At 38.2% G+C, this 19,566-nt stretch overlaps 3 protein-coding genes and 1 pseudogene across 3 annotated transcripts; 2 read left to right on the top strand and 2 right to left on the bottom strand.

Annotated features, from left to right (window-relative positions):
* Positions 1–347: 347 nt before the first annotated feature.
* Positions 348–1,094, bottom strand: LOC149037395 (uncharacterized; annotated as a pseudogene).
* Positions 1,095–5,169: 4,075 nt separating this feature from the next.
* LOC149037394 (uncharacterized) lies at positions 5,170–6,913 on the top strand. The gene is made up of 2 exons (XM_089186318.1): positions 5,170–5,431; positions 5,879–6,913. The coding sequence occupies exons 1-2, from the start codon at positions 5,255–5,257 to the stop codon at positions 6,659–6,661; spliced, it is 960 nt and encodes a 319-aa protein (XP_089042444.1). The 5' UTR covers positions 5,170–5,254; the 3' UTR covers positions 6,662–6,913.
* Positions 6,914–12,232: 5,319 nt separating this feature from the next.
* LOC113679636 (adenosine receptor A2b) lies at positions 12,233–14,086 on the bottom strand. The gene has a single exon (XM_027196602.2). The coding sequence runs from the start codon at positions 14,031–14,033 to the stop codon at positions 13,125–13,127; it is 909 nt and encodes a 302-aa protein (XP_027052403.2). The 5' UTR covers positions 14,034–14,086; the 3' UTR covers positions 12,233–13,124.
* A 3,880-nt stretch (positions 14,087–17,966) lies between these two features.
* LOC149037393 (histamine H2 receptor-like) lies at positions 17,967–18,807 on the top strand. The gene has a single exon (XM_089186317.1). The coding sequence runs from the start codon at positions 18,163–18,165 to the stop codon at positions 18,805–18,807; it is 645 nt and encodes a 214-aa protein (XP_089042443.1). The 5' UTR covers positions 17,967–18,162.
* Positions 18,808–19,566: the final 759 nt, after the last annotated feature.

Here is a 19,566-nt window from a genome sequence, read left to right as displayed (position 1 = left end):
TAAAGAGATTTTTTAGTTCCATTTCTGGTCTACTGGCATACTCTCGAGCACTTTGGATCTGCGTAAAATACAGCAGCATTAAAAAATGACTTCCCACGCCAAGTGAGTGATTCGTCCCTGACAAATTCTTAATTAAAATAACAAGAATAACAAACAACAGAAACGACAACACCCAAACATGTTCGGTTTAGGAACTATAGAAAACTATAGAAAGGTCACTTCTCAATTGAAAGTTAGCAGTGGCAGATGATGTAACAATACTTTTTAGCTAATTAGAAAACACAATAAATAAATATAAATTGAAAAGCCAGATACAAACTCTTAGCACCTTCCGGTAAACGTGGTATTTATTGACAAACCAGCTTCTTCAAGATATTTTTAACTTTTTGCCGCACCTCTACATTTTTCCAATAGCATATTAATGAATTGGTACAAGAATTTAAAAAGGCAAGCGTCTCCGTCCAGCTGTAGTGGTTGTTAGTTTGTAAGTTTAGTCTCAATAATTGATCATATATTAAAGTGAACAACACAGGAAAGTTCAAAATCAAGTACACTCCGACGAGGATAGATATGTTTTTCGCGAGCTTGGCCTCTCGTTGTCTCTGGCAATTTTCAGCGCCTTGGAGTTGCGGCTGGACTTATTCACGCTGTATTCGCACGACGTACAGAACGCCAATCTGCGTAGCTACAGAAACGAGAAAGCAAACTGACCATACCATGAGATGGATGTTTTCGACTGCGAATTCAATAGAAGTCCATCTTAGAGCAGTTAACAAAATATTTAGGGTCCATATGATCAGAACATATTTCACAACTCGTGTCGAAGAGAAGAAATCATTGTATCTGACTTGCAGTCGAACAGCCACGAAACGCTCATAGCTGACAGCACCCAAAGTCATAAAAGATGCTCCAAAGCAACTGAAAAAGGCCAGATGATACATAATCCTCACAAAACAAGGAACTAGAAGAAGCTGGTTTTCCAAAAGCCTGTATATGATATATCCGAGCTAGACTGTTAGGGATACGAACAAATCAGAAAGCGCCAGAGAAGCTATCAACAGATTAGAGGGAGTTCGTAGACGAGGACAGCCAAATCAACCCATGTCATTTATCGGTGTTGAATAGAATGGCAACCCGCTGAACAGAATTGAATTTTAATCAAAGTGCTCTACGAGCAAACTCGTGAATTGACACATGATTTTTTGGATTATGTTTAATGTTATCTGGTTTAGGGAATTTTGTGGTTGATTGTCGTATCTAAAGTACAAGCAGTAGTTCAGTGTTCGCTAATGTAGCAAAGAAACAAAGTAATTGAAATTGAAATGATCATGCTATTACATTTGACAAGGGTGGATGATGTCATGTGTTTTAAACGTATATCATTTTTGTTTCTGGTTCAAAAGAAAAGGTTGGAAAAACGTAATGATCGATTTTGTCCTCAATCTCACGCCATAACAGAAAAAGCTTTTGAACATCTGTAAACTCCGTGCGCTTCGCAGTAAGTGATATTTTCAATGAATCTTCGGATTGTTTTCAAGTTCAAGGATTGTGAATTACAATTTTATGAAAAACGAAGGTTGTTCTGTTATTTCAGTGTGAATCCTAGCATGCCTGCCAGTCGCTGGCGCCGCTTGTTGAAACTAAAACGAAAAAAAAAAACACTCTTTTAAGATCATCATTCGCTTCTTTTTCACCCCACCACTATTCTTAGCAACAAAGGTCGCCATTTCGTATATTTATTGCTCGTCAAAAACTATCAAATGCACTCAAAAGCCTAAAATCGAAAAAAAGTTTACAGGAATCGAGCGAGCGAGCGAGCGGATGCTATTCCCCACATCCTATCTATAACTCGCTCTTGCGCATGCGCGCAATTCACGAGTTAAAAAATGGCCTCACCGGAAATTGTATAATGCCTTTAATTGCCAAGCACGCGATTGTGTAATTGTGTTTAAGTTTTTAAGCATTAAATAAAAAGTTCTCGTCACGGAAAACATTGAATTAAAACGTGACTTGGGAGGAAGTGTTACACTGTACTTGATTCTTATTAAGCCACCACGGTGTATCTCTTTACATAGTAGCCGAGATATTGCAAAAATTCATGCGCAAGTAAACTAACGAAAAATGAAAATTTATATCATAAAAGCAACAGACTGCACTTTTTATCGGTTTACTGGCTTAATAACCCGCGCATCTCAATCAGTATACGCACGTTAAGCATGAACCAGTTGTTAAATACGTGGAACTGAATAATGTATTTAGAATATTCCAAAATTACAACTATAGAGTTTTTCTATCGTAGGCTATGATATCATAAGAAAGTAGTAAAATGAGTGACCTATGAAACAGTCAAGTGCAAATTCATTTGACTCTCGCACCTTCGTGTAGCATGAAAGTGGCTTGTGTCGTTTGGTAAAACCCACTCGAATATCTAAAATGGAAAAAAATTGAAATCCTCTTTATTAAATACTAACCCTATTTATTGTTTATTTGAAAATTTTCTTCTCTTGAAGAGAAGAAAGAAAAGTAAAAAAAGTTCTCGATCTAGAAGCAGTTCTAGTCTTTGCCGCAGAGAATATGTTCATTGTATCCGGAAATTCCTTTTAGGTTTGTGGTCAAACATTATGCCCGTCTCACTTTTTCTTCGATTAACTTACTAGCGTCATATGAAAGCGGCGGAGACAACAAAATTACGAGCTATTGGAAGAATGATGCGCCTTCTCAATTAAGACATTTTCGTTATTTTGAGTGGCATGAGTCCGACATACATGTAGCCGTTTACGAAAAGCACTTCTCTCGTGACTCTCTCGTTCGCAGTTATTACAACAAGCAATTGTATTGAAAACATTTCATTAAAGCTTCCTAAGAAGAATTCTTTCATCTATAATGCACGAGTTATAATAAAAAAAATTAAATTTCCCTGAACTCTTGCATGCGTCTAAATTTGAATTAATTTGAACAAATGTTATATAAATGAGCCCCGCACAACGAGGGCTTTGTTTACTTTATCATTTATTAGCCTACGACAAGTGAACAAATCGCTCAAAATGAACTTAGGGCTATATCCTCAAAAAAAAAAAAAAACAAAAACAAAAACAAAAAAAACAAGAAAAAAAACAAGAAAAAAATTATAAGGCTTTTTATTACTTACTGGAAACTTTTGTTTTTCAACTTCGCATATGATAAACGGGACTAGAAATTTTTTCATTTCTTGACTTCATGGTAACATCCTTGACAAATTCTTGCGCTTGTTAAGTCGATGAGGGATCGTTTATAGCACAGAAATCACCAGGATTTGTATCTGAATATGAGTACAGTCAAAATGTTCTTAAAATTCTTATTGTACGCCTGTATTAACTCCCTATCGTAGTAAAAGTTGATATTCCAAAATCTCCGTAGGACACGTGATACTCCTTTGTCGTGATACAAGTTTGTTCTTACGCCCTGAATTAGCAGTATATGGCAGTTATTCCGATGAAACAGGCTAAATTGTAAACATGAATCTCGATTTAATCTAAAAAAAATATTCCTTTGGCAAAGTTAAAGGGTACATGACAACTGAAGCCAAATATTTGTTTTCAATTTGTTTTCTTGCAGGATTATAGAGCCTTCTCCTGCTAACTCACAGCATACTGAGGCTAATGGTAGCATCATTGCTGAAAAAAGAAAAAATCTTTGATCATGTTTTAAATTCCATTTCCTTTCACTTGAAATTATTATCCACAAATTATTATCCATTTCAAATACACCTGCCTCAAGGAGATAAAAGATATCGAATGTCAGTTTGGGGACAGAAATAACGCATATTTTACAGGAAGTTTGATGGTAATAGAGTTTTTTAGAGAAAGCGGTTTTGTTTGTTATGACGAGTATCTGTATTTTACATCAGAGCGCACAATCCTTTTATTTGTAAATTGTAGCCATAGAAAAAATTTTTAAAAATGCATTTTTTCTATTGCTACTGTACTGTTAAAGACAGCTTAACTTTTTACGAACGTGCACAATAAAAAAAACATGCGTGCTGTTCTCGCGCGCGCTTTCGTTTTCACGCGCGCCTTCAAAACTCTAGCTCGTTTGTTACTTTCTAGCACCAGTTAAAGTATAACGCTAAATGAGAAATACATATTTTGCACGTCTTACTTGTCTTGGTTAAAGTGTTAAAAAATACTGTTATATTGAAAAGCTTTCTTGACATTAGTTCCCAATTTGCTTTCCCATGGCAAGTTCTTCCTTGTCTGTAAACTGCCATATCATCAAATGTGGTTGACAATTTTCTAACTTGTATGATTGCCCAGGCAACATTGCTCCGTACGTGTAAAAGCAGCTTTAATGTGAATTAAAGGCTTCCTTTTAAATCCTTATAAAAGTGTTTTGAGGCATTTAAAAACGGAGGGTTAAGTCTAAGATCGGTCGCTCGTGCTCTGAGTGCCAGGATTACCACAGCAACCGAAAACTGCTTTCCTATCTTTGCATCTAGGAAAAGTTGATTCAAAGCCTGTAAAGTTGGAAAATTCCGTTGTGCCTATCGATCACAAGCCTCTTAGAAATAATTTCAGAGCTTTAATAGAAAACATATTTTAAACAAAGACACCAGGGAAAGTTCAGAAATTAAGATAATAAGAAAAAACCTTCAAGAAAGATTTTTGATCTGAAGTGGTCTCCGTGATCAGTAATGGCTTCATCATTTGCGTCTTTTGTTCCATAATTTTTTAACAAAAGTTTTTCACTAGGCGGTAATGATCAATTTCTTCCTTTAGCCTGAGAAATACTCGTGATTTCCGAAAATCGCCTAATCTTAAATTTTTTTGTTGTATGTGTGTATTATTCTCGGAAGATACAGAAATTCTAGAAAGAAATCGCACTTAAAAGGTAAACTTTAACAAAGGCTTGCTAACATGCCTCTATATTTTCTCAACAAATATATGTGTTTTTTTTTCAGTAAGCTTTTTTAAACGACTTTTTTACGTGTTAGATGAAACATATGACCTCCACTACAAAAAGAATTTGCTTTCATTTGAGGTGGAAATTCGTGCTTAAGGACTCCGTAGTTTTTATTTTTGCTTCGTGCTAAAAAGTTCTCCCTTCTCGAAAAAGATAATGTCCGTTACAAATACCCGATTATTTATTTTTTACTAATAGATGCTATTCATTGTTTATTTGCTTCCAGTTTCATTAAAAGCAGGCTGTCAAGGAGTTTTCATTCTACATTTATTCGAAAGAACGACAACCTTTTCATTTAAATTTCTTTTAGAGTAAGATGGATTTGTATTTCACGTTTCTATGGCTCAATTTTGGGACAGTTTTTCTGCTAATCCCTCCAATTACTACGGCGAGCAACCAAATGAAAACACCGCTGATCTACATCAACAACATATTCATGGAGAACTTCAGCATAGAAAATCATACAATTCAGGCTGAAAGCAAGCGGGACCCCTGAGAGTGTTTTCGTCACTGCGCTAAACACTGCGACTGCATTGCGTTTCAATTCATTGGAAAAATATGTGAGCTTCTGGACACGGACATTGATGGAGCCATCGGGAAGCGAGCGAAAAGACCAGGAACTCTTTTGTATCATGTACAGCAAAACGGCGTGAGGGTAAGTTTTTCTTCTTGTAGAGTGGTTTTTTAATAAAATTTCGAAGACTTTTTCAAAGCTGGAAAATATAGATGATCAAATCAAAATTGACTGGAAGTCCATTTCTCATGATTCATGGCGGGGATGAGTCGCTTCGAAATATTCGCCGTGTATGAAATGAAGAGTTTCTTTGAAAATTTTTTTCGTTGCAATACTCATTTTTTAAAAGACAAAAAAAGAACAACGACTCCTAATTCTATTCAGGGAAATTTTAATTTTAATTTTATTGCTGTTCGTGTTTGTTTTCATGAAAATGGCAGATGCCTGAATGGCTGCTGTCAATCGAAACCTTGCCTTAATGGAGGCACATGCGCAGAAAATTGCGATGACATCAGGAAACAATACAACTGCACATGTCCACAGCATTACCAGGGAAAGAGATGTGAGATATTCGATCCAAGAGTCAATTCATGCCTATCCTATTTAAAGCTGAAACCAGAGTCTAAGTCAGGCGTGTATAAGCTTAATGATACGGCTCAGAGTTATTGTGATTTTGACTCGAAACCCGGAAAAGTCTGGACTCTCATCGAGTCATTCTCTTTAGGAAATAAGGATTTTTACAACCAAAAGCCTTTTTATTACAACTTTCCGAGAAACGAAACAAGATTCAACTGGAATGATTATCGATTATCCCACCAAGCAATGGTCAACATCCGACACAACTCGACGCACTGGCGAGTGACGTGCAATTTCCCGTCAGGCCTTAATTTCACCGACTACGCACGCGCTACTCTCCAAGACACGGACATCCTGACATTTGTCAATCAAGATAGCTGTCTGAGGTACGAGTACATCTCAGTTCGAGGAAGAAGTTGCACTAATTGTTCGGGGATGCTTGTGCAGCGAGATACCCAACATATGCATACTGATTCGTGCTGGAGCGGAAAAAACGGTTGCTCTTGGGATCCAAGTACAGGTGCCCTGGAGCACGAAGATAATTTTGGATTCTATGACATCATCAATCCTAAACACAAGTGCACTGAAAATTATTTTTCCACCACTCAATGGTGGCTTGGTGCGGAGCTCTAAATCTGAGCCCACACCACGATGGGCGTAGGTTATGTAGACGTGCGTGAGGAAGGGGAAACAACGTAGCGGTAAAACGTTGGCTGGGCATGCGCTATTGGATCAATTTTGGCTAGCCCTATGGCAATTTCTTCTCAAAAAATTTTAAACGAAACCTTATAAAACAACTAGTGTCACTTTTACCCCAATCCTCCCCACCCACTAAAAAAAAGCATGCATTTTTGCACACATTGACTCTGTAGTTTGTGTGTTTTTTTAACTGATAGCTTGCAAGCACGGTATCTAGCCACCAAATTGGATTGACCATTAACTCCTCACTTGATGAGTTCTGATGGTGACTTCTGCTCATGTTGTCGATTCGAGTTGCTGCAACCGACTATTTTCTGTCGGTTTTGTCCAGACTCTTGGTCTGAGGAGAGGATTGTGCGGAAAACGGCACAAGTCCTTTTCGCACTTTCCAACTTACTCCATGGACTAATGAACACAGCTATGCGCTATAGGACTCCACTCAACATCACAGTTTCACGATTGTGGATGAACAAGTGTGATTTTAATCCTCTTTATTTTTCCAATTTAAGTATGATTTTAAAAGCCCTTATTTTTCCAGTTAAAGGTTATCTTTATTACTTGATAACTTTCTCTGGACTCACTTTACACCGACGCGTACGATGACCGCTCTCGTGACTGCTCTCAGCTTGTAAAAACGTACCTGACTATAGCCGACAAATGTTTTTTTTGCTAGGAATACTCTCACGTGGACGATCAGACAAATATAACAATAATAATAGTAATAATTTATTGACTTCTAACGCGCAAATTCTATGTATATATATTCAAATGCGCCGTAACATAATAATTACAATAAACTAAAGATAAAATAAAAATAATAAAAATAATGATAATTGGAATACAAAATAACAATTAAATGCGATTAATAATAAATAAGATATGTAACATATAACTGATTATTACTTGAAATGTTTTATTTAAAACTTTATTAATGAATAGATAACTATAAAAACTTCTAACAGTGTAGTTTGATCGTCCGGGTGAGTGTAGTCCTGAGAAGGACTGTTGTCGGTAGTGGTGACTGACGTTTCGACAACCTGAGCGGAAGTCATCATCAGAGTCAAGTGAAGGGTTGTTGTTAGTCGAATGCACTTAGTGAAGTTAGGTCGTTCTGTTCGGTTCGTTTGTAATGTCAATGTCGTGGATGAGTCGTTTGTATGGTGCCGGTAGTGGTTGACACCTGTTGAGGGGAGTCTGTTCCAAGTTAGTAAACCAGCTTTCCTGGGTCAGTAGTCGAAAGTAGTTGGTGCTGTAGGTTAGGCATTGCGCAGAGTCCCAGTCAACAGTATGGTTCGTAAGTCAGTGATGTTCAGCAATGTGATTGTTGACATCGCCTTTCCTCGTCGCTCGTTTGTGTTCAGTCAGTCTAGTTGCGAGGTTTCTGCCAGTCTCACCAATGCATGAGGCGTGGCAATCGGAGCAATTGATCTTATATACTGCTCCTTGTCTGTTCCTCGGTTCGTCTCTGTCTTTGATGTCAATCAGTAACTGACGTAGTGTGGTAATAGGTTTGTGAGCGACGCGAATATTGAATGGTTGTAGGATGCGTGAGATGTTCTTAGATATGCCCTTTATGTATGGTATAGTGGCTGTGGTCGTAACCATACCATACATAAAGGGTATATCGACGAAGCAACAAGATTTGTGGTGTTTATAGATTCCTCATGGATAGTGATACAGTACAGAGCTTCCGGTTGTCGTTGTCTAACAGATTTCAGCCCCTACAAGATCTGAATATAGAGGATGAATGGAGTGACATCAAAGAGAGTATTAACAGAACATGTGTAGAAGTATTAGGGACCAAGACAGCTGAGCACAAGGAATGGATTACACCAGGAACCATGGGGTCTATCAGCAAAAGAAAACATCTGAAGGAAGAGTACAACAGAAGCAGGACAAGGAGAGAAAAGGCAGAGGCACACAAGAGGTACGAGGCAGCAAACAGTGAAGTAAAGCGTAAGATCAAACAAGATAAAAGGGAATATTATGATACCCTAGCGACGAAGGCAGAAGAGGCTGCAGCACATGGCAATATGAAGGACCTTTATGATACCACCAGGAAGTTGGCGGGTAAATTTCAACAGACTAGCAGCCAAGTAAAGGACAAAGAAGGTAATATCTTGACTAGGGAAGATGAGCAGCTTAAGCGGTGGGCACAATACTTCAATGATCTCCTCAATCGTCCTCCCCCGCCAGAACTTCCAATAATACCGGAGGCTTCAGCTGAGCTGAATGTGAACTGCGGGAAGCCATCCAAAATAGAGATTGTGCGCTCTATCAAGATGCTTAAGTCAGGGAAAGCAGCTGGCCCAGATAACACACCTCCAGAGTCCCTGAAAGCTGACCCCGACCTATCAGCAGATATCCTCTATGACTTGCTTGGAAAGATATGGGAAGAGGAGGAGATGCCCCAGGACTGGAACGAGAGCTACATTGTAAAACTGCCAAAGAAAGGTGACCGCCGGGAGTGCAAGAATTACAGAGGTATATCCTTGATGTCAGCGGCAGGGAAGGTGCTGAACAGAATTATCCTGCTTCGTCTTCAGGGGGCTGTGGATGTTACACTGAGAGATCAGCAGGCTGGCTTCAGGAAGGACCACTCCTGTATCGACCAAATAGCCACACTTAGGATAATCATTGAGCAGTCAATTGAATGGAACACTTCTCTTTACGTTAATTTCATCGACTTTGAAAAGGCTTTTGATAGCCTCGATAGAAGTGTTCTTTGGTGCCTTATAAGACACTATGGCATACCGGGGAAATTCATTCGAATCATCAAAAATTCCTATGATAAGATGACTTGCAGAGTCCTTCATGCTAGTGGATTGTCAGATAGCTTCACGGTCAACACTGGGGTCAAGCAAGGTTGTTTGATGGCACCGTTTTTGTTTCTACTTGCTATGGACTGGATCATGAAGGAAACAACTAGAGAACAGCGAAATGGGATCCAGTGGAACTTATTGGAGCAACTTGAAGATCTAGAGTTTGCTGATGATATCGCCCTGGTGTCAAGTAACAACCAACAAATGCAGGACAAAACAGCACGGCTAACAGCTAATTCCATCAAGTTAGGCCTGCATCCGAATGTGAATAAGACCAAGGTTATGAAGGTCAACTGCACCAACAACAGACCAGTTAAAATGAGGGATACCATCTTGGAGGAAGTAACATCTTTTGTCTACCTAGGCAGTGTAGTCAGCATTGACGGAGGTTCCGATGAAGATATCAAGGTCAGGATAAACAAAGCCAGAGTAACTTTCAATACGCTGAGGAAAGTGTGGTCCTCCCATGTCATCTCACGGAGAACCAAATTTAGAATTTTTAACACCAATGTCAAAGCAGTCCTCCTCTATGGCTCAGAAACGTGGAGAACAACTAAGCAAACGTCCCAGAAATTGCAGACCTTCGTCAATAAGTGCCTTAGGCGAATTTTAAAAATCAGTTGGACTGACAGGGTAACGAACGAGATGCTGTGGGAATTAGCAGGCGAGGAACCAATCATAACTCAGATCTCAAAGAGAAAGTGGAGATGGATAGGTCACATCCTAAGGAAACCGGCTAACAACATCACCCGGCAGGCACTACGTTGGAACCCCCAGGGCAAGAGAAAGAGGGGTCGTCCCAGGAACTCCTGGAGAAGAGGTGTAGAGTCCCAAATGAGAAACTGGGGCCACACTTGGGCCACTTTAGGAAGATTTGCCCAGGACAGAACCCGATGGAGGACGGAAGTGGTTAATGGCCTATGCTCCAACCGGAGCTAAGGGAATATATAGATTCTTTAGAAGCAGTAAAAGGAGCTTGGACTCGACTGATTCATAAGTTATTAATTTTACTATCAGCCTATTACCTAAGATAGAAAAATATTCTGTACTTGTAGTTTTAGGACATTGGAAATACATCATTCCATTCTTGGCGTTTCAATTTGTTATTAATGTTTTAAAACCTAAACAGGAGTGTGTAATTGCGTGCTTAGCATTTAAAGGCCTTATCTATTTCCGAATGATGCAGTTGTTAATATTTAATTTCGTTCAGTTGGTTGCTATTCTATTCAGTGTTGAAAATTTGACATTGGCTACTCGTATTTTAGCTTGTAAGTAGTCATAATGACACATTATGAATTCTTCAAACGTTTCTACGCGCGCTTTAATAAAAGAAATACTTTTAGAAAAGGTACATCGGAAAAGACGATCTGCTCATCGATCAAATTTATCAAAAATACAGCTCTTTGTGATTTATTTAAATTAAACTGGATTTACCTTGACGACCAGATAGCCTTACCCTCCCCTATTGTAAACAAACTTCCAAGTAATTATACTACGTTTTTACACAACAATATTTCCCTTTCTTTATTGTGAGCGATCTTATCCAGTAAAACGGAAAGTCAGAGACGCTATATCTATTCCTCTATGCTGGAAAAATGGTTGCTTTCTGTGGGGAATAGTAACTAACTGAACTTTGAGATACAACAATGAGATACGCATCTAAGTGCTGTTCTATTATCTATTTCAATAAGGCCGGCGGAATTTGGGAAATTTGTTCTGGAGCAAAATAATGTTTTTTTTTTCACCTTTCAAGAATTTTAATCGCTCTAACACATAATTTGAAGATGCGAGATTTGATAGTTTTACTGAAGAACAATTATGTGTTATTCACCAGGCGGGAAGTCCGTGTCGGGAAAACTGTGCCCGACGTCTTGGATACCATGCGGTACTCAAGACAAAGGACACAGTTCTTCCCGATAAGGATCAACCTAAGCTGGTGGATAACATCTTTACTTTATTTTTAAACTTAACGAAGAAAACAGAGGTAAGGCAAATTAAATAGAGAGGCTTCACCGAAACATTGATGGGAAAATACTTCCCGCTCTTGAAACCAATCAGATCGGAGGATTTGTATAGTACCGCCCGCTCATGTATCAAGAGTAGAAAATGACATTTATGTCTATCAATTGTTCTTCGGTTTGCTTAAGCCCTTTTTGCATTACGTCTGCATAACCAGAATATTTTAAAAATAGAGTTAATTAACATATTCATAAATTAGCTTTCCAAATGATTACAAGCAGGTAATGCTTGCAAGATCTTATGCCGGAAACACTACAAAACTGAAATAGAAAAATAAATCCACGCATATAATCGTATTGGTGTTAAAGTGTAGACGTAACTTTTTTTTTCGTTGTAGAAGCCACACATCTTCTTTACCAACTCTTAGTCGATAATAAGTCAAGTTTTAAACCTACCCGTTAAGCAGTGTTATACTTTATTTAGAAAATAAGAACTTTTCTCCATGTTTTTCTCTTTCTCTTTGCGAAGGGCAAATGCGCAAAATGTCAACTCTTCATAACTCGCCGAGCATTGCTGTCAGAATTTTCATTTGCCACTCACGGATAACGCTGTTTAACATTTTCTTCAGAAACCCCTTAAAGAGCTTTTGAGATGGCCTTTACCCGCAACATTGAGTGATTGTGAGATCAAAATTATTAACTTCTTTTTCCAAACATGCAGAGACTTTTGCATTTAATTCTTTTATTCTGGAATATATATGTACATACGTTCTTTTGAAGGGAAACAGCTCTAATGAAACTGTGTTTTCGCGCTGTCACAGAAACAACGCGTTGCTACGCACGTAACAGTTGAACATCTAAATTTATCGCCACATCAATTATGCAAATTTTGTAGTATATCAACGATGGTCACGAATATTATTGCAATTAAAATACCCGGAAGAGTGAGTTAACCACGAAACAGGCTAGTTGGGATGAAAGTGTAGTCTCTTTGTTTTTCCTGCCTCAATAGAAAAATCGCGCTCTCGTTCTATGTATAGAGTACTACGGCAAAACCGAAAAACAGACTTCTTACGATATATAAATTATTGTTGTGGTTGGTGGTGTCAAACATTTTTCCTCGCTTCCATCTTCTCCTCTACCTTTCAAAATACTAATCATTGATATTACGCAAAAATTCGGCTGTTATTTGCAAACAGTTACGACCCGAAAGTTCCTCCCGTTTAAACCATCTGACGTTGTCAATATTCCTTTTGAAACTCATCCGTAAAGTTTGATCATCTGCGATGCTAATGCGGCGGTAAAAGAAAGAAAATTCGAGCTTTCATTGAATTGAAGTTATTTGGAAGGCGTTGTGTACTCTCTCAAAGATCCATCACCTGAATTCGTACTTGTCATGAAGCGCAAATTAACAACCTGAGGCTTTAATGAAAAGCCTTGCAGTAATTTAGGAAGTTATGAAATAGCAGATGTCAAACGTTCAACGGAAGTTTGCTGCCAGTTTTGAATATTACTATGACACTTAAATACTAGTAGTCAAGATGTTAACAAAACATTTGGCGAAATGAAAAAATAACAAAAAACAAAATGTTCAAAAAATGAGAATAAAAATGTGTTTTAGCAAATTAATTTCTTCAGGAGATATTTGACTCTTCGAAAAATCTCTCTCTTTTTCCAGTAACATATAATTGGATTTGAGCAGGAGTTTAGAAAAGCCAGCGTCTCTGTCCAGCTGTAGTGGTTGTATGTTTGAATGTTTTGCCCTAATATCTGATGATAAAATGTCACAAATAGAACGGGAAAGTTCAAACTAAAGTAAATTACAACCACAGTCAATATCTTTTTCGCCAGCTTCACTTCTCTTTGTCTCTGTAGCTTTTCATCCACTTGAAGTTGGTTATTAACTCGTCGATTGTGTCTTCGTATGGCCACAAAAACGCCAATTTGGGTCACAGTTGAGACGAGAAGGCAAAGATACCAAAGAGTTAGATGAATACCTCTCATGGCTTTATCTATTTTAGCCCATTCCAGAGCAGTCAAGAATATATTTACCGTCCATATCCCCAAAGCATATTTTAGAGCCCGTCTCGTAGAAAACATCGCGTTGTACCTGACACGTAGACGAACAGCCACAAAGCGCTCATAGCTCACAGCGGTTAGAGTCATGAAAGAAACACCAAAACATACGTAGAATGCAGAATTGTAGAGATGTCTTGCAAAACAAGGAACTGAACGATGCTGATTTTCCATAAGCCGGTAGGTGATATAACCTGGTTGGACTGTCAGGCCGACAAATGCATCTGACAATGCTAAAGTCGCAAGCAATAGATTGGAAGGAGTTTGTAGACGGGGACAGTCAAAAATGGCGATGATGATCAGCATGTTGGCAATAAAAGAGAATGGAGCGGTAACGATGTTGATGATGGCTGTTATTAAGTTTGTAATGAATCGCTCAGAGGCTAAATCGAATAACGGATGAGGAAGATGAAAACAAGAAGAATCCTGAGAGGAAATATTCAAATCCATGACAACTAACTGCTGCCAGACTGTAAACCGAAAACTTTGTTTTATTTCCTTGTGTCATGATGCATCACTTTTATTGCTTCTCACTGGTTAAGGGAAGAACGTGTTTATGCATTATTATTAGCACCATAAAAGCAAAGACGTGTTGTCACTCAACTTAAAATCGTCACGTTCTAAAAAAAAGGTTTTCTAATTTATCATTTGTAAAATGTGGTTCTTTCTGTTGAAGCCCCTGACATTTGAATTTTAAATCTAAACATTTTCCGACACATGATGATAACGTGCCGGGTTCCTATTGGGCACCAATCTAACTCAATCGAATCATACTCCATGCTCACGCTCGGTTTTTGATATTATGTAAATATATATTATATTACTTGAAACATACAACTATAAAATAAAGAAGCCCCTGCCGTGCTCTGTTTTGTCGTAGAGAATTTAAGAAGTGAATAGTGGGCGAAATAGTCAAATGCTTCCCCACTACTTCTTAAGGGAGATACTAGATTCAATTTAATCGCTAAACTTTATTGCGACAGTCAAGCTAGGCATTGTAGTGATAACTTAGTGTATTGAGAACATAATAAGGGTACTTATACCAATGCTAAAAATATCAAGGATTACTTAGTGATTTGAAATTACTTTTATCGAGCAACAATGTACCAGCTTATTAGAAAACTGATCGATGAATAAAGACAATATATATAGAAAGCAATTAAGGAATGAGTATCTCCTTCAAATAAATACTCAACAATAACCTTATTTGAAAATAATGGTCCAAGGAGAGAGTGCGAATATATCGTTGTGCAAGACCTATCACCACGCGATGTGTGCGTAACCAATGCTTAGATCTAATCAAGATATCTGGATTGCCTAAGCTACGTTATTGAGAGAGTTTTGTGTTTTTTATTCTTTTAGTAATAAAATGCATGACAAGTGTCATTACAAAGTGCGACTGCTTACCTTACCAGTCTTAAAATTTGGGATAGTTTTTTATTATAAAGGGAAACGGCCTTTTTATAAATAGTGTACTCTCACAAAGATCCATAACCTGAATTAGTACTTGTCATGAGGCGCAATTTAACAACCTGAGGTTTTGATGAAAAAGCTTGCATTAATTGAAGAAGTTCTGAAAATAGCAGGTGTAAAACTTGAAATTGACGTTTGCCGCCAGTTTTGAAAATTATTATGACACTTAAAATCAGTAGTCAAGATATTAACCAAACATTGGGCGAAATGAAAGAAAGAACAAAATATTATACAAATTTGCTTACAAAATGTGTTTTAGGAAACAATTTTTTTCAGGAGATCTTTAACTCTTTGAAGAATCTCTATATTTTTTCCAGAAACATATAAATGGATTTGAGCAGGAGTTTAGAAAAGCCAGCATCTCTGTTCAGCTGTAGTGGTTGTATGTTTGCCATTAAAATGCCAATTTGGGTCGCAGTTGAGGCAAGAAGGCAAAGATACCAAAGAGTTAGATGAATACCTCTCATAGCCTTATTTATTTTAGCCCATTCCATAGCAGTCAAAAAAATGTTTACCGTCCATATCCCCAAAGCATATTTTAGAGCCCGTCTCGTAGAAAACATCCAATCTAACTCAATTTAATCCCATGCACACGCTCAGTTTTTTGACATTACGTAACTTGAAACAGGCAAAACTTCTTTGCATATTACTACTAGCACCATAAAAGCAATGACGTGCTGTCACCCGACTTAAACTCATCAAGTTACAAAAAAAAGTTGTTGTATTTTATCATTTAAAAAGTGTGGTTCTTCCAGTTCAGGCCCCTGGCATTTTGAATATTAAATTTAAACAATTTTCTACACACGATGATAACGTGCAGGGTTTCTATTGGGCACCAATCTAACTCAATTTAATCCCATGCACACACTCGGTTTTTTGATATTACGTAACTTGAAACAGAAAATTATAAATTAAAGAAGCCCCTGTAGTGCACTGTTTTGTTGTAGAGCACGCGGGAAGCGAACAATGGGCAAAATAGTCGAGTGCTTCCCCATTACTTCCAAAGGGAGATACTAGTTTCAATTTTATTGCTAAACTTTTTTGCGAGAGCCAAGTCAGGCACTATGGTAGTAATTATAGTGTGTTGAGAACATAGAAAGAGTACTTTTACCAATACAGGTAATATCAAGGATTACTGAGTGATGTGAAAGTACTTTAATCAAATAACATAGTTGTACTCGCTTATTAAAGAGCTAATCCATGAATAAAGACAATAAATATAGAAAGCAATTAAGCATTGAGTGTCTCCTCCAAATGAATACACAACAGTTACCTTCTTTGATGGTAAAAGGAGGAAGTGCGAATATATCCTTGGGCAAGACCTATCACCACGCGATGTGGGACTTCCGTTATGACTTGAGGTGATATCACTAAACGTTTCCAATTTAAAAATTAAAATGATGTTCTATATCCCGAAGAATTCTTATGGTTTGGTTTATGCTGTAGTTGGAGGTTCTGTCCTCCTAAGGCAGGTGTTTTTTTTATTTTCCTGCCTCTTTCTGTTGCTTGATTACCGCGGCTGTAATCCCTGCTGAGCATTCATTGCAGCGAAAGCATTTTCAGATATTACATGGAGACTCATAGAAAACAAAACTCCAGCGGAAGGATCAAAACTTCTTCATTGTCTTGAAAATGATTTCGTAGTGTTAAATAGGTCTGTAGCGAACATTTGCCTAGAAACATGTGTGACCTTCCCGAATGCCTATTGTATGACATGATATCCACGGAATATTCTCCCACACACTTTCATCTCCTTTAAAGCACAGCGACACTCAGCATTCAATTGCCTTAAAGTCGTCACTGGGATGGGGATGTAGAGGTTGTGGTAAGATCATCGGATATGCTGCTTTAGTCATGCTTTCAAGAAAGAGCTGAATGTAACAGAAAACTCGCTATGTCAGGGCTTTAAACATTTTTCTCAAAGATGGGCACAGAGAACCTAAAAGATCGGTATTCGAAGGGGTGTTTCACCGATTTAGGAGCAGTGTGAAAACAGGTTTTTTTGCCTTCACAAATAACTGAAAGGCGGGGAACAACTCGATAAACTTCTATTGGGAAAGGGTTTCCTGGGGCACTGGCTGGCTGCGGGAAGATCGGGATCTATTACGGCTGTTGACTATCCTCGAGACAATGACTAACTACAATAAAATTGGCTCCAACGTGGATTTATTGTGTAAGCACCACTAAGCTGACTGGTTTCCTTTTTCACTATTTTTCGACCTCCGATACTCCCAAAGAAAGCTCTATCTAAGCCTGAGGTACAAAAGATTAGGCAATGCTATGAATTATCTAAAGGAAAACGTAATCCAATACGACGATTGGTTAAATAGGAATTTCCCCTTTTTACAAGATTAATTACTTTCAAAAAGCTCAGGTGGATAACAACTACACAAAGGATCATGACAGTGACGGTTACAGTTTAACATCAATTACAGATTTGATCTAATAACAACTGTTTGCGGCTAACTGTATTGAGACCGGTATCGTTTACGCATGCTGAACTTAGCAAAATCTCGCAGTTTCTACGTTGAATTTTATATATTTTTTAGCGCTATCATACAAACTTGATGACTAAAAATCCTATCGTTACAACAGAAGTGCGGCCCTTTCTTTTCCTTACCCGTATTGCAAATTTACCATGTTTGATTACGTAACCAGCACTTAGATCTAATCAAGATATCTAAATTGCTTAAGCTACGTTATTAAAAGGTTTTGTGTTTTTTACTCTTTTAATAACAAAATGCACGACAAGTGTCATCACAAAGTGCAACTACCTATCTTACCGGTCTTAAAACTTGGGATAGTCTTTTATTACAAGGTGAGACGGCTTTTGTATAAAACAGTGCGACAATTGTTATTACAAATTCATGGGTATTACATAGTGCGACGGGTATCACAAAGTGCGGGAGAACATTCCATGAGCGAAATGACCTTTTTTAGCCTAGAGAATTACACTTATATGCTGTGACCTATTTTAGAAAGGTTCCAAATGTAAATTCGACAGTTTTGTCTAATGGATTTACTTTGCATCTAGCTTTATCAGAATACAATAACATCAGCGATTCTTAACGGACATTTTGCGGAACTCGTGGCTAACAAATCTTCGATGGAAGGTCCACCGTTTTCTTCTTTCCACCTGCCCGATCCGTTTTTTGACCACGTATCTGAGCGTTACACGATGAACCTTATAACAGCCATAATCAATATAGTAACAGCCTCTCTCGCTGTCATTTGCAACCTTTTAATTTGCGCTGCTATCATAATTCGGCTTCGAACACCATCGAACCTTTTGATCGCAAGTTTGGCCCTCTCGGATGTCTTTGTTGGTCTTGCAGTTCAGCCGGGTTACATCATGTACCGACTCATGGAAAATCAGCATCGTTCCGTTCCCTGCTTTGTCAAAATTTTGTATGCAAATGCTTTCTACATTTGTTATGGAGTGGCCCTTATGACGCTAGCTACTGTCAATTACGAGCAGTTCGTAGCAGTTCCTCTTTGGGCAAGGTACAACGTTATATTTTCCCCCATACGAATAACGAAGTATACGGCTTTTATCTGGGTTTTCAATATTATTTTCACAAGTCTGCAGTGGGTCGGTGTAAACAAGATTTCAAAAGGGATGCATTTGGTGGCTTGGTTCACCTCTTATCGCTGCAGTGGCAAATATGGGAATCATTTTTTAATTTGCGCTAAAATCGAAACCGAATGCAACCTGCCAATTCTAACCTGCCCGAACGGAGTCAAAGGCTGAGGCAAAGAGAAACGAGGTTGACAAAAAGTGTGTCCTTCATCGTTGGGGTCTACTTAATGTTTAACCTGCCTGTCCTATTCGTGACGCTTTATAATAAGATAATGGAGAGAGATATCAAGACATACAACTACTACAGCAGGACAAACTGTCCTCTAATTATTCTTGAACTGTACATGTTGACATTGAATAACCTGGTCATTCAGCATGAGTAGTTGTGGAGTACTAATAGTAGGCCTCCTTCAGTCGGTGTCGAATTTCTTGAGCAAGCAGCGCCAGCTGCTGCGGTTTGCAGTAGTGTCCTCGCAGATCTCTATATTGATATCCAGAGCTTTTATGTTGCGCTGGCAGACATCTTTATATATCAGCTGGGGGCGGCCTTAGGGTCTTTTGCCCAAAGCAAGTTGACCATAGATGTCCTTGAGGATCCGACCGTTTTTCACACGGCACACATGGCCAAGCTAGTTTAGTCTGGGTTGTCTGAGCAGCGTGTACATTGTGGGGAGGCCAGTACGGGCAAGAACCTGAGCGTTGGCCCCTTTTTCCCACCAGCTGATGTCAAGAATGCATGAGTAGAACCTTGAAAACTTGAACCTTTAAACTGAAAAATAAAACAGACAAGCAAACAAAAAAAACACTTGACAACATTTTTTTTATCGTAATATTTATATTTAACAATTTTATTTTGTGTTGCTTGGTGTCTGCTCAGTAACATATCACTGTTTACGTCATTATGTGATAAGAACTAAAAAGTGGCACACG

The sequence above is a fragment of the Pocillopora damicornis genome, chromosome 11 (assembly GCF_964200805.1).
Source record: "Pocillopora damicornis chromosome 11, jaPocDami1.2, whole genome shotgun sequence".
Lineage (NCBI taxonomy): Eukaryota > Metazoa > Cnidaria > Anthozoa > Scleractinia > Pocilloporidae > Pocillopora > Pocillopora damicornis.
The sequence above is the reverse complement of the archived record's forward strand: the minus strand, read 5'-3'. Positions and strand labels throughout refer to the sequence as shown.

Bases quoted from the DNA above. Each gene is read 5' to 3' on its own strand.
- LOC149037394 (XM_089186318.1), top strand. From the start codon at position 5,255: ATGGATTTGTATTTCACGTTTCTATGGCTCAATTTTGGGACAGTTTTT. The intron at 5,432-5,878 runs TGAGAGTGTTTT...CGTGTTTGTTTT, and splicing joins CTGAAAGCAAGCGGGACCCC to CATGAAAATGGCAGATGCCT.
- LOC113679636 (XM_027196602.2), bottom strand. From the start codon at position 14,033: ATGGATTTGAATATTTCCTCTCAGGATTCTTCTTGTTTTCATCTTCCT.
- LOC149037393 (XM_089186317.1), top strand. From the start codon at position 18,163: ATGGAAGGTCCACCGTTTTCTTCTTTCCACCTGCCCGATCCGTTTTTT.